We start from the raw sequence: 21,838 nt of genomic DNA, 5'->3' as shown, positions 1-21,838 counted from the left end.
TTCTCACAACCATAATTGTATCACAAGTTTCAAAATGATTTAAAATAATTTTCTATGATAAATTTATTCTGGTTTACCAAAGACAGTAAAAGGGGCTATCTGACTGAACTAGACCTAGACCATTTTCACTTCTCTTGATTCATATGACAGACAGACTTCAAGGTGTCCATCATGGAATCCACGCCTCCTTGTGATCCCTTTTTCTTGAATTCTAGATGTGTCTTGTTTCTTGCTTTTGACCAACAGAATATGGAAATAGGATATATCACACTGGTAACACTACATTACATTATATGAAACTGTCAGACTCTTCAGAAAGACTCTCTACTTATTTGAAGTGGCCATATTGGGAAAGCCTATATGACAAAACACACACACACACACACACACACACACACACAAAAGGAACAAAAAAAACCAAAACCAACTGTGGAGGCATCTCAGAACTCTGGGGAACATTGAAACTCTCAGGTCTGCAGCTGAGAGTAACTGAATGTTACCAATGTGAGCATGGAAGAGTTCTCCCAGCCTCAGGGAAGAACACAACTTGATTCCATCTTGTGATACTCCCACAGAGACTGAGCTAAACTGTGAGCAGAATTCTGACCTGCAGAAACTATGGGATGCTAAATAGGTGTTTGAAGTTGCTAAGTTTGTGTAATTTGTTACACAGCAGAGAAGACAGAGGCACATCCCCTTCCCATAGCTCACTTGCTTTATGGGCATCAACAACACTGGTCTCCCTATGGAATCACCATGCTCCTTTAACTGGCTGCCACACTACACCCAGACTCAAGTTCCATGTTCCAGTTCTTCTATCCATCCTTCATTCTCCCTACCTCCTCAAAGCATATACATTCTTCATGTTGAAACATAATCACCTTCTAGTATCAATATTACTCAATGGCCACTGTAAGTTGCTCCCAAATTCCCTCCAAAATAGACCAGGCCATTTTCTTCTCCCCACTCTAGTTTATAAGCTTCATCAGGGCAGGAGAGTTCACTGTTTCCTCCTCACTTAATACAGGGCTGTATGCAAATCATTCAGTATAATTTTACTGGCATAAAAAATACATGCATGAAGGAGTTCATTTGTTGAATTACATTTGTGATCCAGAGAACATTTATTTTCTGTGGTTCTCAAAAAATCTATTTGGTACTTAAAGCTTTATAAAATTTTTTGTACTAAGCACAAAAATAACACTGAGGGATTTTTGAGGATTATACCTAAGAATAATAGAAACAGAGCTGCTTACTTTTCACCCATTCAAATTATTAGGAAGGAAACAATTAACTTACCTGACCAGGCTTAGAATTTTCACAGACAACAATATCATATTCCCTGGCAAGCTCGGGTGCATTGTCATTGACATCCAGAACTCTAATACCCACTGTGACACGGCTCAGCAAGCTCGGATTGTCTGCAAAACACATAGGGATGCATTCAGTATTTTCATGCACACTTTAAGAGACTTAGTTTAAAACCAATCTCCTTAATACTGTAGCTTGTCACTAGCCCACATGCTGCCGCAGGACTTTTGGCAACAGACAACTTTATGAAGGCACTCTTTGTTAGAACTCATTAACTTACAGAAAAATGAAAAATGAACACCATGGCATGACATGAATGCTAAAATGATACTTTGTCATATCAAGGAAATTACATGTTATTCAGGAACTGGAGTGGGAGAAAGTTGTCAGAACTCACTGTATGCTGTCAAAGTCCAAGGGATGAACAATTGGTTTTATCATTAATCTAAGAAAAGCACAGTAGTTGGAAAAAAATAAGATAATCTTTAAAACAGTCAAGGTTTCAAGTCTAAATCAACTTGCAGAAAATAAAGTTCTTTACACAAGGATAAAATTCTTCTTACAGGACAATCTATGCTGTCTGTGGTGTCAAATCATACTTGGGAAAAAATAAAGAATAATTTAAATTAGAATTTAGGATAGAATTCATATAAAACCCTGATAAATATCAAAATATTAGAGCTACTACTTTAAAATATTTCTAAAGTGCAGTCTTACCATTTTTCAGTAAGTTTATTAGTTATGAGATATAACAAAAGAAATGTTTATTTTATATGTCAAAGCTAAAAATATAGAATTCATAGTGGAAAAATAATGAGAAGGCAAAAACAAAACATATTAGGAAAAAAAGAATCAAAATACATATACAGAAAATATTAAAGAAAATGAATATTTAAGTGATCCATTATTTATTACACATGACATAGGTGCTTTTAAAAAAGTAAGAAATCAGAATGCTACTACAATAACTAAAGAAGATAAATTTTTAGGTTAAAAATATTTTTCAAAGATAAAAAATCAGTCCTAGATAATTTAACTTAAAGGAAAAGATATCTTCAATCTTATAAAACTTTTCTCGAGAAGAGAAAGGATGAAATATGCTACAACTTGTTCTCTGTGGCCAGCAAAGTTTTACCATCAATATCAGATACTCCAACTCATGAGAGGTATTATCTGTCAGTGGATTAAACAATATACCAAACCTATTCCATTGGTATGTAAAAGAAAACTATTACTTGTTTAGTTCCAGGAATGTTTCTTAGTTCATCATTAAAGGAATGAAACAAAGAAGGAAGGAGAGAGGGAGAGAAGAAATTAGGGAAATTTTTTTTAAAATATAAAAGTTATCTAAAAAGTCAAAGCATTAAAGGAGGGAGAAAAAATACAGAGATACTTCTCAACATACAGAGCAAAAAGTAAGATATAAAATGTAATATCCATACATTCTAAACAAACAAACAAACAAAAAATGGACCTTAGGACGCATCACTATGAACAAAGCTAGTGGAGGTGATGGAATTTCAGCTTAGCCTGTTCCAAAACCTAAATGATTTTGCTGTCAAAGTGCTGCACTCAATATGCCAGCAAATTTGGAAAACTCAGCAGTGGCCACAGGACTGGAAAAAGTCAGTTTTCATTCCAATTCCAAAGAAGGAAATGCTGAAGAATGTTCAAACTACAGCAAAGCACTCATTTCACATGCTAGCGAAGTAATGTTCAAAATTTTCCAATCTAGGATTTGACTATATGTGAACTGAGAACTTCCAGATATACAAGCTGGATTCAGAAAAGGCAGAGGTCCAAATGTCAAATTGCCAACATCCGCTGGATCATACAAAAAGCAAGAGAAATCCAGAAAAAAAAAAAAAATACTTACTTCTGTTTTATTGACTATGCTAAAGCCTTTGACTGTGTAGATCACAACAAATTGTGGAAAATTTTTAAACAGATAGGAATATCAGACCACCTTATCTGCCTCCTGAGAAACCTGTATTCATGTCAAGAAGCAACAGTTAGAATGGACATAGCCATGAAATTAAAAGACACTTGCTTCTTGGAAGAAAAGAAGTGACACACCTAGGCAACATACTAAAAAGCAGAGACATCATTTCGCCTACAAAGGTCCATATATTCAAAGTTATGGTTTTCCCGGAAGTCATGTACAGATGTGAGAGCTGGACAATAAAAAGACTGAACGCCGAAGAATTGATACCTTCAAAATGTGGTGCTGGAGAAGACTCTTGAGAGTCCCTTGGGCAGCAAGGTGATCCAACCAGTCAATCCTAAAGGAAATCAGCCCTGAATTTCATTGGGAGGATTGATGCTGAAGATGAAGCTCCAATATTTTGGTCACCTGATGAAAAGAACTGACCCATTGGAAAAGAGCCTGATGCTGGGAAAGACTGAAGGTAGGAGGAGAAGTGGATCACAGAGGATGAGATTGTTGGATGGCATCACTGACTCAATGAACATGAATTTGAGCAGACTCAGGGATATGGTGAAGGACAGGGAAGCTTGGTGTGCCACAGTCCATGGGGCTGCAAAGATTTGGACATGACTAAGTGACTGTACAACAATGGATCAAGCCCCCTAGGATCAAACCTGTGTCTCCTGCACTGGCATGCAGGTTCTTTACCATGGAGCCACCAAGGAAACCTAAATATACAGAAAAAAGTTATAAAATATTAAAATTAATATAGTGTATGAATAGCTTAATATAATGACCAATAGAATTGGCTCTTATGATATTTTGTCAATGTACAATAAAAGATAATGGGGTGCTGATGTATCATATCAGTCAACTTCATATTATAAAGACAATTAGATCTATGAAATTAATCTCAATGTTGATTAAAATATTTGCTTATTTAGAGTGATTTATTATGAAAAAGGGGCTTCCCAAGTGGCATAGTGATGAAGAATCCACCTGCCAATGCAGGAGACACAGGAGATGCGTGTCTGATCTCCTGGATTGTGAAGATATCCTGGAGTAGGAAATTGCAACCCACTCCAGTATTCTTGCCTGGAGAATCACATGGACTGAGGAGGGCTACAGTCCATTGGGTCAAAAAAGAGTTGGATACAACTTATTGATTAAGCAACAACAAAGTTAGAAGTCTGTATATTTTACTCAATATCAACAAAGAAGATATTGCAAAGCATAATAATAAATATATTTTATCATATCTCTGTACTCAAGAATTAATATTATTAAGAAGGTTATCCTCAACAATATACTACTTCATTTTGCAATGAATTATTTAGTTTTGCGTGTGTTTTTTTTTTTTATCTTTACAAAATACTACAATGAGATATTTCTGAAAAATATATTTCAATCAGCATTTGGTTTCTAAGATTTTAACTATTGCTGTAGCTCTGCTGCTATTCATCCTAAAGGAAATCAATCCTGAATATTCATTGGAAGTACTGATGCTGAAGCTGAAACGCCAATACTTTGGCTACTTGATGTGAAGAACTGACTCATTTGAAAAGACCCTGACGCTGGAAAAATTGAAGGTGGGAGGACAAGGGGAGGACAAAGGATGAGATGATTGGATGGCATCACCGACTCAATGGACATGAGTTTGAGTAAACTCTGGGAGTTGTTGATGGACAGGGAGGCCTGGCATGCTGAAGTCCATGGGGTCGCAAAGATTTGGACATGACTGAGCGACTGAACTGAACTGATGATATAAACTAATCGCAGTTATTGCATCTATTCAGCCTTTGTTGGAAAGAGTCAGACACAACTGAGCAACTAACACTGTAACACATTATGAAAAAACAGCATTGCTAAGCTTTTGTGGAAGCTGATATTGATCATACTTGATCTTTTTATAATTTTAAAAATATAAAAGAATATTCAGTATGAATTCTCATTTTGTAAGTTACCAAAGTGAAACTGACACATTTTAAATGGCTTATCTTGGCAAAGTCAGGGTTATGAATTACTTCTCAGACCTTATATATATGTGCTAGTTTATTCCTATATTTCACAACCGGGTATTTGTTCACTTTTAAGAGCAGACAAAAGAAATCTGTTCTAGAAATCTGAGACAAGAATAATATCATTAGTTTGAATCATTGGTATCAGCAGTCTTAAATTGCACCAAAATTCTCTGCTCCTTATCTGAATGAGAACTAGATGTTATCTTGCTGCATCAGAAAAATGTTTTCAGGAAAGACATGTATCCCAATGTTCACTGCAGCACTATTTACAATAGCTAGTACATGGAAGCAACCTAGATGTCCATCAACAGATGAATGGATAAAGAAGCTGTGGTACATATATACAATGGAATACTACTCAGTCATAAAAAGGAATACATCCAAATTTGTTCTAATGAGGTTGATGAAACTAGAGCCCATTATACAGACTGAAGTAAGTCAGTAAGAGAAATACAAATATTGTATATGCTCTCTCTCTCTCTCTCTCTCTCTCACACACACACACACACACACACATATATATATATGGAATCTGAGAGATGGTACTGATGAATTTATTTTCAGGGCAGCAATGTAGAAAGAGACATAGAAAACAGACCTATGGACAAGGTGGGAAGAGAGGAGGGAGAAGGGGAGATGTATGGAGATGGTAACATAGAAATTTATAATACCATGTGTAACACAGATAGCCATTGGGAATTTCGTGTAGGACTCAGAGAACTCTAACAGGGGCCGAAACAGGCTGAAGGGTGGGGTGGGGAGGCAGATGGGAGGGGGGTTTGGGAGGGAAGGGACAAGGGTGTATGTATGGCTGATTCTTGATGTATGACAGAAAACCACAAAATTCTGTGAAGTAATTATCCTTCAATTAAAAACAAATTAAAAAGTTTTTAGGAAAGGATTCTGGGAAGACTATGTCTTGAGGAAAGACTAGAATAAAAGAACGACTAAGCATTTGACTGTTTTTAAATATCACCTTCTCACTGCCCTACCTCTGCATTGCTCATGCTGTCCCCTGGAATTGGCATAGCCTTGCCCATACTCCGTACTCGGGCACAGGAAACTAAATCCTCCTGGATGGAAACAGACTCTCTCCATGTTTCTCTAATGTTATATATTGTATCTCCAGTGTACAATTACTATTCTATCACTTAAGGATTAAATGTACAGAGCTGGGATCAAACAGATACTTATTTGTATGTAGGTGTACTATTATTTTCTGTTCTGTAGGGAAAAGAATCTAACCTTATTGTGGATGTAACCAGTGATCTGTAGGGCATGCATTGTCAGGGGAATCTCAAGGGATACTGATGAAGAGTCATGAAAAAACAGTCTCAGAGTAAGCTTAATTCCAACACTGATGCAAATTGAATAATTGCTATTTCCTAAAAGTAGGATGGTGTGTAAAAACTATAATTTCAGATAATTAGAGTGGAAAACTCACTATAGTTTTGTAGCCAATTGTGGCTTACCTACACTCATTCTAGTATTTCTGCTCAATAATGAAATTAGCTAAATCTATATTAGTAAATTAGCAAGCTCCTTTGGTATTTTTTTTTAAATTTCCCTCAGTCCTAGGGTTAGTATTCTGTTCTTTGAATGCCAATCACTTTACCTATAAATGCAGACATATTTTTATGTGTGAGAAGTATTTTGTTATGGTAAAAGCTGGATAATGTCCCAGGAATTCTTAATGCAACATTTCTGTTATTGCTACTATTAATTTCAGGCTCATGCTGCATTTCTAAAAATAAGTGTTCAGTCCTTTTGATGGCACAGTAAATAAAAATATACTGTCTTCAGACAACTTATTCAGTACCCTTAAGGAATATGAACTTTGGAAAGTTATTTGTTATTTCTATAACTTAATTATTTAATCTGTAAACAGGAGTTAGAATGGTGCTATGAGCCAAACTGTACTTTTGAGACACAATTAAGGAAATTATGTAAACTTTAAAACACGGAGACTAGGAGACAGCAGAATAATGAATTTAATCCTTTCCAAAAAAAAAAAAAGGGCACACTGACAATCCTATACATGTGATTTTCAGTAGAAACTATACTATGAAAAAATCATCCAGGCTTTATGCAATAACAGGGTAACAAGCTGGATGAATCACAAACTGGAATCAAGATTGCCGGTGGAAAAATAACAACAACCTCTGATATGCAGATAATACCACTCTAAGGCAGAAAGCAAAGAGGAACTAAATTGCCTCTTAATGATGGTGAAAGAGGAGAATGAAAAAGCTGACTTAACACTTAATATTAAAAAAAAAAACTAAGATCATGACATAGGGTCCCATCACTTCATGGTAAATAGATGGGGAAAAAGTGGAAACAGTGACAGATTTTATTTTCTTGGGCTCTGAAATCACTGTAGATGGTGACTGTAGTCATGAAATTAAAAGATGCTAGCTCCTTGGAACAAAAGTTATGACAAAACTAGATAGCATACTAAAAAGCAAATATATCACTTTGCCAACAAATGTCCATATGTAGCCAAAGCTATGATTTTTCCAGTAGTCATGTATGGATATGAGGAGATGACCCATAAAGAAGGCTTAGCACCAAAGAATTGATGCATTCAAATTGTGGTGCTGGAGAAGACTCTTCAGAGTCCCTTGGACAGCAAGGAAATCAATCCTGTCAATCCTAAAAGAAATTAACCCTGAATATTCATTGGAAGAATTTATGATGAAGCTCCAGTACTTTGGCCACCTGATGTGAAGAGCAGACTCGTTGGAAAAGACCCTGATGCTGGGAAAGACTGAACAGGGGAAGAGAAGGGGCCAACAGATGATGAGCTGGTCAGATGGCATAACAGATTCAATAGACATGAGTTTGAGCAAACTCCAGGAGATAGTGAAGGGCAGGGAAGCCTGGCATGCTGCAGTTCATGGGGTCACAAAAAGTCGGACACGACTTAGTGACTCAGCAACAACAACCCAATCTTCTATACTTTTGGATTGCATTTATATGAAATTCTAGAAGTGGCAGAAATAAATGACAATATTGCTACCTCTGAGGGGTGAAGGGTAAGAGAATTCACTGTAGAGGAGAACTTCTCCGAGGTTACAGAAATGTCCAGTAGCTTGATAAGGATGTGATTACTATGGAAGTGTGCATTTGAAAGCCCATTGAAACGTGACAAGATCTGTACAACTCAGGACATTTCAATATTAGCCACATTAAAAAAAAAAACAACTCTTAGTTAAGGAGAATAGAATTCTCATACATCCTAGAGAGAATCTGATTATGATTACTAACATACAGTTGATTATGGAACTTACTTAAGTAAGTTTCACATAAAATCAATCACAGTTAAGAGAGTTTAATGAATGTATTGTAACAGGTCTCCAATTAAAAATTGTTTTTAAAATGTTGATAGAGGTACTTGAATAATTTATCATTGTATACAAAAAATTTTAAAAATGCATTTCAATTTTTTCATCTGCATGCTACTTTCTAGTGGTTTCCAAAATGTAATTTTGTCTCAAGCCCCATGAAGATATAACAAGTAATGACAGATACTGATTTAGCACATAATTCATTCATATTTATGATAATTATAAGAGCTGTCATTTGTTACGACACCATATGCCAGATACTAGGTAAAGGTATACTTCATTTAATTCATAGTCTAATCCTTTGACTGACCGCTCAGAAGTGTGGCCGTGAGGAGCTACCCCTCGCCCAAGGTCAGAGGCGGCGACCATGAGCGCCAGGCTGCGACAGCACAGGAGCGGCCGAGAGGAGCTTCCCCATGTCTGAGGCCAGGGGCGGCGGCTGAGAGGATCAACCCCACATCCGAGGAGTAGCGGCTGCGCCGGCTCAGGAGGGCTGAGAGGAGCTACTTCACCCTCAGGGTCAGGAGGGGCGACCTCCTCCAAGGTGAGGAGCAGAGGCTGCGCTTTGCTGGAGCAGCCGTGACCCCACGTCCAAGGTAAGAGAAACCCAAGTAAGAAGGTAGGTGTTGCAAGAGGGCATCAGAGGGCAGACTCACTGAAGCCATAATCATAGAAAACTAGCCAATCTGATCACACGGACCACAGCCTTGTCTGACTCAATGAAACTAAGCCATGCTGTGTGGGGCCACCCAAGACGGACGAGTCATGGTGGAGAGGTCTGACAGAATGTGGTCCACTGGAGAAGGGAATAGAAACCACTTCAGTATTCTTGCCTTGAGAACCCCATGAACAGTCTATGAAAGGGAAAAAAGATAGGGCACTGAAAGATGAACTCCCCAGGTTGGTATGTGCCCAGTATGCTACTGGAGATCAGTGGAGAAATAACTCCAGAAAGAATGAAGGGATGGAGTCAAAGCAAAAACAATACCCAGTTGTTGATGTGACTGGTGATAGAAGCAAGGTCCAATGCTGTAAAGAGCAATATTGCATAGGAACCTGGAATGTTAGGTCCATGAATCAAGGCAAATTGGAAGTGGTCAAACAGGAGATGCCAGGAGTGAACATCAACATTTTAGGAATCAGTGAACTAAAATGGAATGGAATGGGTGAATTTAACTCAGATTACCATTACATCTACTACTGTCTGCAAGAATCCCTTAGAAGAAATGGAGTAGCCATCATGGTCAACAAAAGAGTCCAAAATGCAGTACTTGGATGCAATCTCAAAAATGACAGAATGATCTCTGTTCATTTCCAAGGCAAACCATTCAGTATCATGGTAATTCAAGCCTATGCCCCAACCAGTAATGCTGAAGAAGCTGAAGTTGAATGGTTCTTTGAAGACCTACAGGACCTTTTAGAACTCACACCCAAAAAAGACGTCCTTTTCATTATAGGGGACTGGAATGCAAAAGTAGAAGTCAAGAAACACCTGGAGTGACAGGCAAATTTGGCCTTGGAGTACGGAATGAAGCAAGGCAAAGGCTAATAGAGTTTTGCCAAGAGAACGCACTGGTCATAGCAAACACCCTCTTGCAACAACACAAGAGAGGACTCTACACATGGACATCATGAGGTGGTCAACACCAAAATGAGATTGATTATATTCTTTGCAGCCATGATGGAGAAGCTCTATACAGTCAGGAAAAATAAGACCAGGAGCTGATTGTGGCTCAGATCATGAACTCCTTATTGCCAAATTCAGACTTAAATTGAACAAAGTAGGGAAAACCACTAGACCATTCAGGTGTGACCTAAATCAAATTCCTTATGACTATACAGTGGGAGTGAGCAATAGATTTATGGGACTAGATCTGATAGACAGAGTGCCTGATGAACTACGGATGGAGGTTTGTGACATTGTGCAGGAGACTGGGATCAAGACCATCCCCATGGAAAAGAAATGCAAAAAGGCAAACTGGTTGTCTGAGGAGGCCTTACAAATAGCTGTGAATAGAAGAGAAGTGAAAAACAAAGGAGAAAAGGAAAGATATTCCCATTTGAATGCAGAGTTCCAAAGAATAGAAAGGAGAGATAAAAAAGCCTTCCTCGGTGATCAATGCAAAGAAATAGAGGAAAACAACAGAATGGGAAAGACTAGAGATCTCTTCAAGAAAATTAGAGATACCAAGGGAACATTTTATGCAGAGATGAGCACAATAAAGGACAGAAGTGGTATGGACTTAACAGAAGCAGAAGATATCAAGAAGAGGTGGTAAGAATACACAGAAGACCTATACAAAAAAGATCTTCATGACCCAGATAACCACCATGGTGTGATTATTCACCCAGAACCAGACATGCTGGAATGTGAAGTCAAGGGGGCCTTAGGAAGAATCTCTACTAACAAAGTCAGTGGAGATGATAGAATTCCAGTTGATCTAGCTCAAATCTTAAAAGATGATGCTGTGAAAGTGCTGCACTCAATATGCCAGCAAATATGGGAAATTCAACAGTGGCCACAGGACTGGAAAAGGTCAGTTATCATTCCAATCCCTAAGAAAGGCAATGCCAAAAAATGTTCAAACTACTGCATGATTTCATTAATCTCACACACTAGCAAAGTAATGCTCAAAATTCTCCAAGGCAGGCTTCAACAGTATAGTATGTGAACCGTGAAATTCCAGATATTCAAGCTGGATTTAGAAAAGGCAGAGGAACCAGAGATCAAATTGCCAACATCCATTGGATCATCAAAAAAGCAAAATGATTCCAGAAAAACATCTACTTCTGCTTTATTGACTATGCCAAAGCGTTTGACTGTGTGGATCAAAACAAACTGTGGAAAATTCTGAAAGAGATGAGAATACCAAACCACCTGACCTGCCTCCTGAGAAATCTGGGTGCAGGTTAAGAAGCAACAGATAGAACTTGACAAGGAACAACAGACTGGTTCCAAATCAGGAAAGGAGTATGTCAAGGCTGTATGTTATCACCCTGCTTATTTAACTTATATGCAGAGTACATCATTCAAAATGCTGGGCTGGATGAAGCACAAGCCAGAATCAAGATTGCCAGTAGAAATATGAATAACTTCAGATATGCAGATGTCCCCACCCTTATGGCAGAAAGTGAAGAAGAACTAAAGAGCCTCTTGATGAAAGTGAAAGAGGAGAGTGAAAACGTTGGCTTAAAGCTCAACATTCAGGAAACTAAGATTATGGCATCTGGTCCCATCACTTCATGGCAAATAGATGGGGGAAAATGGAAACAGTGACAGAATTTATTTTCTTCAGCTCCAAAATCACTGCAGATGGTGACTGCGGCCATGACATTAAGAGACACTTGCTCCTTGGAAGAAAATCTCTGACAAACCTAGACAGCATATTAAAAAGCAGAGACATTAATTTGCCAACAAAGTTTCCTCTAGTCAAAGCTATGGTTTTTCCAGTAGTCATGTATGGATGTGAGAGTTGGACTATAAGGAAAGCTGAGCGCTGAAGAATTGATGCTTTTGAACTTGGTGTTGGATGAGACTCTTGAGAGTCTCTTGGACTGCTAAGAGATTCAACTAGTCAATCCTAAAGGAAGTCAGTGCTGAATATTAGTTGGAAGGACTGATGCTGAAGTTGAAGCTCCAATACTTTGGTCACCTCATGCGAAGAACTGACTCATTTGAAAAGACTCTGATGCTTGGAAAAATTGAAGGCAGGAGGAGAAGGAGACAACAGAAGATGAGATGGTTGGATGGCATCACCGACTCGATGGCCAGGAGTTTGAGTAAGCTCTGGGAGTTGGCGATGGACAGGGAGACCTGGGGTGCTGCAGTCCTTGGGGTCACAAAGAATCCAACACGATTGAGCGACTGAAGAGAATTGAACAGGAGTGTCTGATGAATTGGACATGCAGCATCACAGAAAGAGAAGAGCCAGATATGACTTTGGGTGATATACATAGAAACTGAAGTATATGATCATCAGTTTTACATGGATAAGGTCTCTTACAGAGAAGATTTTAGATTTTTAGGAAATTAGATTTTGAGGAAAAGATTTATTTGATTTATGTCAAGTTTGAGACCTCTTAAGTGAAGATATTAGGATACCTAATGTGGTATTCAGGGATAAAGTGACCAAGCTGCTACAGACTTAAAGTCAAGAGTCATCAATATGTAGATGCTACAAAAGTCTATATGACTGAATGACATTATTTGGCCAGTAATTCAAGAAAAGTCTGAGATCTGAAAATCAAGATACACCACAATTCAGTGAATGGAGAGATGAAGAATTGGTGAAGAAGTAAGAATGTAGTTTCCTTTAGCTAAAGAAAGAGCTTGTTTTGAAAGACTTGCCAATTGTGCCAAATGCTACAAATATTTGAGCAAACAGACGTATGAGAATTATACTTGGGCTTCGGCCGTATGAAGGACAAGAGTAATTTTGTGACGTAACAAAGATAAAAATCTTTTTAGAGTGAGTTTTAAAGAGCCTGAGAGAAGAGAAAAGGCAGATTGTGAATATAAACAATTCTTTCAAGGAGTTTTTCATTCAAGGGAATGAAATACTAGAGTTGTACCTGGAGGGAAACTAGATCAAGATAGGTTTTCAGGTTTTGGTTGCTGGAGTTGATTTTATTTTCAGATAGAAAATAAAGCCTGTTTTTGAGGATAGGGGGGATATGTACCAGATAAAGAAGCATAAAAATACAGGGAAGAGGAGACTTTGTTAATAGTGCAATGTCTCAGTGAGCAAGGAGGGACAAGATTCAGAGCACACATAGAGAGGTGGCTGTAAGCGTGACATGGAGAGTTTATTCACAGTACTGACTGGAGCCAGGTTTATGGAGATTATTGCATATAATACTGGGTAGGTTGGTAGATCTGATAGAAGGAAAACGTGCAAACTCCTTTCTAATTGGTCTTATTTGCTGTCATTCAAGAAGCAAGAATATCTGATGTATATAAAGAAATTGGAAGAACTATTAAAAAATTGTGGCAAGAGGAAAACTGTAAATTCATATTTGTTGTTGTTCAGTCACTAAGTCATGTCTGACTCTTTGAAGCTCCATGGACTACAGTATGTCAGGCTTTCCTGTCCTTCACCATCTCCCAGAGTTTGCTCAAACTCATGTCCATTGAGTTGGTGATTTTATCTAACCATCTCATCCTCTGTTGCACCCTTCTTCTCTTGCCTTCAATCTTTCCCAGCATCAGGGTCTTTGCCAATGAGTCAGCTCTTCACATCAGGTGACCAAAGTACTGGAACTTCAGCTTCAGCTTCAGCATCAGTCCTTCCAATGAATAGTCACAGTTGATTTCCTTTAGGATTGACTGGTTTGGTCTCCTTGCAGTCCAAGGGACTCTCAAGTGTCTTCTTCAGCACCACAGTTTGAAAGCATTGATTCTTCGGTGCTCAGCCTCCATTATGGTCCAACTCTCACATCCCTGTATGACTATTGGATAAACCATAGCTTTGACTATATAGGCTTTTGTCAGAAAAATACATATTTAGCAGGATATATATAATTGCTTTAGTTACTTGAGGTTCTCTTGAATAAACTAATATGCTCTACTTCTTTTAGAATTTGATACTGAGTTTGGGATAGTGCAAGTAGTAATGTCTCAGTGTATTGACATATTGGGTAAACAATAACACAAATAAAATGTATTAAATGTTATAATTGCTTGATGAGCCTCCTCCTTATATGTAGAACCCAAGGGATTTGAATGGAACTGACCACAAGTAAAGATAAAAATATGAACCTTGAAAGTCCTGAGCCAATACAAACAATTCCATATCTTTTGTCATATTAAGCAGTTAAATTATGGGCACATTTCATGTACTAAATACAGTTTTTTAAAGAAAGTGAATGGAGATTAGTTTATAAATAAATTAAATAAAGCAGTATCTTATTATGCAAAGTGACAATTTATTGCACTCTGAATGAGGCTGAGTGTGTACCAACTTAAGGTGGCATTCACCCTATTAACATACTAAAAGTTAACATGGTACTAGTTGCTTATTACTATTATATAGCAACCTTAAGGCAAAACATGATAAAAGAGAATGCAGAAAAAAAAATACAAAGAAATGGAGAAAAGAGTCCTGATAAAGGTAAGTCTGAAGCTCAATTTATCTATGAAATATTCAGATAAATGAGTCAAAAAATTTATTTTAAGTCTTAGAAAAAAATTGAACTACTTTTTGATATTTTGAAATAATCTATCATATGGCTATAGGTAGCTAATACACTGACCCATGCATGTATAAATAAAAATTTCAGAAAAATATTTTATTGTATTATTTTTGATCATTGGTTAAAAGCAAAGTCAATTTTTTTGTGTGTTATCCTCTCTGTAGGCTAAGGTATATCTCATTATGAAATTTTTTGTGAAAAGGAAATTGCTAATATGAACACACTGTGGGAGACAACTTTATGTATCAAAATAAACACATTTACAGTAACAAAAGAATGTGAAGTAACCAAAGGGACTTAAAACCACCCACTCTTCAGTAACAAGGTTTTATGTTGTTAGCTGCAGCTGCTAACAAAAATTAACTTCAGATTAAAAGGAAACAAGGAATGAGTTCATAAAATCTAAATTTAACTTCCATCGCCTGCAGTTAACAATTGTACTAAATTTGAAATTTGTGGATCCTAATCTTTGAATATGTTTGCATAAGAATTGAGGAGAAAAGAAAGAGTCAACGAATAAAAAACAGGTATACATTGGCTTCTGGACTGCAATTATGTAGATAATGTGAGAGAAATGTGAAATAGGAAGCTGAGGCAAATTTTCCTATCAATGCACAAAACATGAAGTTGCTTTTGTTGTTGCTTAAACTGTGAACTCTGGAGACAGCAGAAACTTTTGAACTCATTAGATATGTGAATAAATAAGCATCTCCCTGAATTTGACTCCTTTGGAAATAGCATCATCTTGCAAGCAATTAATAAAAAAGAGTCCCATTTTGGTATATTGATCAGGTAAAATGAAGTCTCACATTTAATGAACAGAACAAGCAGAAATAGAATATTTAAGGTAAACTGGGAAATGTACAGTGATCATTGCAATATGTAGTGAATGATGTATGTAGTTGTTGGGTAATTAAGGTGGGCTGAGAAATGAAGACAGATAATATTCATGAACTTAACAAAATTTTATTAACCCAGTTCTATGTGTCAGGGAATTTATTAAGAATTTGGGAATACTCTAATAAACAAAGATAAAATAGACCTGATTCTTAGATTTGAGATGTTCACAAAGTAGTATAGGTGAAAAGTATCACAATAAAATATAAGTGGTATATTTAAGACTATGAGAGTATAAGTGATGAACATTATTCTAAGGTCTACATAGAGTACAGAAGACAAGGAGCTATAAAATATACCTCAGAAGTTGAGAAAAATTTCAAAGAATTTGTGACTTTTGAAATAGTTCTTGAAAGAAAATAGTTGTTTGTAAAGCAGCAGAAAATGAGAAGAAATCTTTAAGAGATGAAAGAATTATGAAACTATTGAAAGGACAGGGCCTACTTGAGGGTCTGTGGCTAAAAGTGTGATATACATTTTTCAGAGGATTAAGCTGACAGCAGACCAAATACTATAAACAAAAGTCACATAACAAGAGCAAAATTCTGTAAGGCAATTATTCTCCAATAAAAAATAAATTAAAAAAAAGAGAAAGCCAAAAGGGGAATAAAAGCCACATATGCCCTACATGAAGTTTATTTCTCCATCAGGATGTGTGTATGTATATGAGTGAGTGTGTGCATGTGGGTATGCCCATGAGAGTAGTTCTTGATAGAACCATGATATATATCAAATTGTTATATACAACAATGCTTCTTGAATTCAATTTACATTAGAATCACATAGGTCAGTGATTCTCAAACAGCATGCATGAAAATCATCTAGAAGGCCTGATAAAACCCAGGACACTGGGCCAGTTTCTAATTCATGGAGGGCCCAGATATTTGGTCAAACATTATTCTGGGTGATTTTGTGAGGCCGTCTTTGTATAAGATTAGCATTTAAATTGTGAGACTGAGTAAAGCAGATTGTTCTCATAATGTGAGTGGGCTTCGTCCAATCATTTGAAGAACTGAATAGAACCAAAGGCTGACTTTCCCTCTAATAAGAGAGAATTCTCTTGCCTGATGACCTTTGAGGCACTGGTTCTTCCTGGTTCTGGCAAGAAGGTGTGACCTAGGACAGGGGATCTGGGGATTTTAGACTTGCAACCTCCATAGCTGCATGAGCCAACATTAACCAATCCTCATAATAAAAATCCTTTTTGGTTCTGATGGAGAAGGAAATGGCAATCCAGTCCAGTAGGTTTGCCTGAGAAATTCCATGGACAGAGGAGCCTGGCGGACTATAGTCCAAGGGGTCACAAGGGTCAGACATGACTTAGCGACTAAACAACAAAATGAAAACCCCAGAGTTCCCAAATATTAACTTTTATATTCAGCATCTGCACAGACTTACTTAACATACTTGGTTGCCTTATGGCCATCAGAATTCTCTCATGCCCACCTGTCTTTAGTTTGCTTCCTGATATTTGAGGTTTGCCTCAACAACTCCCAACTTACTGTGACATTAGAATAACATTTTGGTGGGTTAATTCTACTTTATTAAAATTTAATGGGGGTAAATAGCATACTTACTTAATACATTATTGGGCTTCTTTTGTGGCTCAGCTGGTAAAGAATCTGCCTGCAATGCAGGAGACCTGGGTTCGATCCCTGGCTTGGGAAGATCCCCTGGAGAAGGGAAAAGCTACCCACTCCAGTATTCTGGCCTGGAGAATTCCATGGACTGTATAGTCCATGGGGTCGCAAAGAGTCAGACATGACTGAGTGACTTTCACTTTGGTTCTGAATCCTCTTGGTTCTGTTTCTCTATGCTGTGCATAGTCACTCAGTCACGCCCGACTCTGAGACCCCATGAACTATAGCCTGCCAGACTCCTCTGTCCATGGCGATTCTCCAGGCAAGAATACTGAAGTGGGGTTGCCATTTATACCCTCCTCCAGGGGATCTTCTCAAGCCAGGGATAGAACCCAGGTCTCCTGCATTGGAGGCAGATTATTTAACCATCTGAGCCACTAGTTTGAGAGCAGAATGCAAGCTAACCTTTACTCATCCTTCATCTCAAGACTCAATCCAAGCGTTGTACTCTCTATGAAATCTTCACTGGTCCTCACAAAGACATTAAGCCACCATGTTTTCATGTTTCTCTAGTCCCTAAAAAAACTTATCCTCACAGTAATTATCCATAATGCAATTGTTCAGCTACCTTGTCTTTTGCACTAGACTCCTAAATTCCTCAAAGACAAAATAATCCCTCTATATGATTAGCCCCTAAAATACTACACTCACTAGCAGGTATCATTTACTACTGAACTCTGAGTGAGTCAGTTAATGTATTCTTTAGAACACAGATGATAAAGTACACCATTCCAAAGTACTGGAATGGCAGCCAAGGAAGTAGAACATTCTAAGAGGAAAGAGGATGATTAATACAGTCAGATATCACAAAGAAATCAGGGAGATAAGAAATGAAGACTACTCATTGGACTCAGCTATTATGAAGTGATGAACACAGTGGTGTTTCTGAAAAGCAGTTAGAATAAAAATATACATTATCCTGAACTGAGGCATTAACAAGGAAATGGAGGGAGATGAGAGCTAGTCATTTGAAAAACCATGTTAAGAACTACTTATTGAGTGCCTACTAGTGCCTTTATTTTACTGAGGAGTCACATAAAAGGAAAAGTAAGCCATGGCACACAAGTTAGAAAGAATATTTATTATCCTATAAAAGAATTCTCCCAAATTTTACAGACATTTTAGGGTCATGGGATGCAGAATTCTAAAGATTCCAGAATACGATTCCTGCCCCTCGATTATTCAACTAGATGTTAATTTGAGTCCTGTTGTGAAGGAACTCTGCAGATGTAACTGAAGTCTCAAGGCAGATGACCTTAATGTACAAAGATTATTGGGGTGGGCCTGACTCAATCAGGTGAAAAACCACCAAAAGCAGAGACTTTCTCCAGATGGTGGCAGAAGAGACAACTAAAGAGATTCAAACATAAGAAGGACTTGACACACTATTGCTTGCTTGAAGAAAAAAATTCAGGCAGCTTCTAAAAGGAGAAAGCTCTCCAAGCTAAGAGCCAGGAAAAAAAAACAAAAAAAAAATGTAGCCCTCACACCTACATCCTCAACAACGTGGATTCTGCCAATGAGGAGAATGAGCATGAAATCAGATTCTTCCCTGAAGCCTTTAGATAAGAGACCAGCCCAGCTGACACACAACTTCAGTCTTTCCAGATTTAAAGCAGAGGAATAAGTTGAACCCTCCTGAACTTCTGACCTACAGAAATCATGTGACTACTTGTTAGACATCAACAGAAAAGTAGTAGAAGTTACCAAATAGTTCTATTATGGATTACATTGTTAGCTGTAACAGAAATGTTCCCCAGGTATTTATCAAGAAAGTCCTCTTCCCTGAGAACTGTGATACGTGATAATGAGACACCACTTTCTATTCCCCTGACCAAAGACATATATATTGAACTTATTTGATTCCTAGTGTATTCTTTAAGATGGTGAAAATAATCTTATGTCACAGAATGAATTTTCAAAATAATAAAATAAATCTTAACCAGTTAAAATATCTGATGAGTACTTGGGTTCAATGAACATCAGCTGACATAGAATGAACACAGATCTAGGAACCAAAATATTCAGATTTGTAAGAGTCTCTCTCTTTCTTTCTTCTTTTTTTTTAAAAGCAAGAATAACATCTGCTTTTTCTATTTCACAGGGATTCTTTTAGAATGGCATGACTGTAAAGCACAACATATCAGTGAAAATAGCTGCCATTCATGTTTAGCCACAGCAGTAAGCTGTTACTGAAGCTGAAGCACCAATACTTTTGGCCACCTCTTTGAGGTCAAGAGCCATCTCACTGGAAAAGACCCTGATGCTGGGAAAGATTGAGGGCACATGGAGTTGGGGCGACAGGATGAGATGATTAGATAGCACCACGAACTCAGTGGACATGAATTTGAGAAAACTCTGGGAGATAGTGGAGGACAGGATTAATGGTTGGATGGCATCACTGACTTAATGGACATGAGTTTGGGAAAGCTCTGGGAGGTGGTGAGGGACAGGGAGGCCTGGCATGTTGCAGTCCATGGGATCACAAAGAGTCAGACACAACGTAGGGACTGAACAACAACAAGTACAAGATAATCATAGACCAGACCCAAGATTCCTGCCTTTCTTACATGACTGGGCAACTGAATAATCACTGTGACCTAAAAACCACAGGATAAAAGAAGGCAGATCAAACAGCATGTACTGCATTGACAATTGCATTGCATCTGGGCCCCACCTGCATGCTCAAAGGATGCCCAGCTGTGGCACCCTCAACCTTCTCACGGTCTTCTAGTATAAGGCCTGTTCACCAGAAGAAAGGGGAAACATTTTTGGAGTTGTTGTTGTTCTTGTTGTTGCTTTTCTTTCTTTTGCACAAAGGTGCTTTGCTCCTGTTCTCTCTTAAATCAGGTGCATTGCTTCATCTGCCCAGAGGAAGAATCTTTCTCTTGCTTCCACAAGGCCCTCGGTAGTGGTTAGACTATTTTAAAGCATTCACTTCTAATTATAATTCCATAGAGCAACAGTCTCCTAAAAACTGTTACATTAAGATTTTTAAAAATATGATTTCTGCTCTTGAAAGACAATATCAAGAGAATGAGGAGGTATGACAAAGTTTGGTAGAAAATATTTGCAAAAAACTCATCTGATAAATTAGTTATCCAAAAAAAAAAAAATGCCAAGAATTCTTAAAATTAAATGTTAAGAAAACAAACAACATGATTAAAAAAATGGGCCAAAGACCTTAATAAGTACTTCACCAAAGAAAACATACATGGTAAAACTCTATGAAAAGATGCCCCACATATATATCATCAGAAAAAATGCAAGTTAAAACAATATGCCACTATGTATCTATTGGACTGGTGCAAATCCAGGGAATAATGACAACACCAAATGCTAGTTAGGGTGTGGAACAATCATTCATATCTGGTGGGTATTCAAAATGGCATAGGCACTTCATAAGACACTACCAATTTCTTACAAAATTAAACATACTCTTACCATATGATCCAGGGATTGCAAAGTTTGGTATTTACCCAAAGGAGTTGAAAACATCTGTCCACCCAAAAACCTACACCCGTATCTTTATAGCAGCATTATTTCATCATTGCCAAATTTTGGAGACAACCAAGATGTTTTTCAGTAGATGAATGGATAAACAAACTGGTGCAGGCTGACAATTTCATATTATTGAGTGTAAAAAGAAATGTGCTATCAAGACAGGAATAGACATGGAAGATTTGAACAAACTTCAATCTATATTACTAAGTGAAAGAAGCCAACCTAAAAGTCCACATACCGTATGATTCCAACTATATGATGTTCTGGAAAAGGCAAAACTATGGAGTCATAAAAAGATAGGTGGTTACCGGGGGGAGAGATGAACAGATGGAACACAGAACATTTTAGTGCAGTCAAAATACTCTATATGATATTACGTCAGTGGGTATATGCATTATGCATTTGTCCAAAACCATAGAATAATAAGAGCTAACCCTACAACAAACTGTAGACATTGGTTGATTATGATTTGTCAATGCAGGCTCATCTGTTGTAACAAATGCATCACTCTGGTGGAGGATAGGGAGGAAGCTAAGCATCTGTAGGTGCAGAAGATACAAAGGAAATCATTGTCCATTTCTCTGAATTTTGATAAACCTAAAATGCACTAAAAAAAAGTATAACCTTTTAAAAAATCCTGTTGAAAAAGTATCCAAAATGAAATATACCAGAAAATACTTTTATGACGTAGCTCCTGTTAATGCTTACAAACAATCACATGTGGAAGAGCTCCCAGCTCTATTTAATATGCACTTAGGCCAAGCCATCAGTAAGTGAATGTGCACTTTTCTAAACACAGTCTCCCAGTATGGCTATAAAATCTTAACTAGGGCTCATTCTTTCTACATACCTGTTTATGATTAGGATTAAATTATATTTTAGTAATGCTCATTGAGATGTCTCTAAGGCTTCTTTATTACCATCTATAAAATTCAGGATATTACAATTTACTGTACTGTTTTACTTAGTAGATGTGTATTAACTCATTTCCCATAT

The 21,838-nt window shown here is 37.4% G+C and overlaps 1 protein-coding gene across 6 annotated transcripts in view; it reads right to left on the bottom strand.

Annotated features, from left to right (window-relative positions):
* Nucleotides 1-21,838, bottom strand: part of CDH18 (cadherin 18) — a 1,183,249-nt gene that overhangs the window by 50,156 nt on the left and 1,111,255 nt on the right. For all 6 annotated transcript variants that reach the window (XM_043488846.1, XM_043488845.1, XM_043488848.1 and 3 more), the window contains one exon: nucleotides 1,300-1,421. In XM_043488846.1, coding sequence (XP_043344781.1) covers nucleotides 1,300-1,421 — 122 coding nt within the window. The remainder of the gene's footprint in view (nucleotides 1-1,299; nucleotides 1,422-21,838) is intronic.

Source organism: Cervus canadensis, chromosome 16 (assembly GCF_019320065.1).
Source record: "Cervus canadensis isolate Bull #8, Minnesota chromosome 16, ASM1932006v1, whole genome shotgun sequence".
In the NCBI taxonomy this organism is placed as follows: Eukaryota; Metazoa; Chordata; class Mammalia; order Artiodactyla; family Cervidae; genus Cervus; species Cervus canadensis.
The sequence above is the reverse complement of the archived record's forward strand: the minus strand, read 5'-3'. Positions and strand labels throughout refer to the sequence as shown.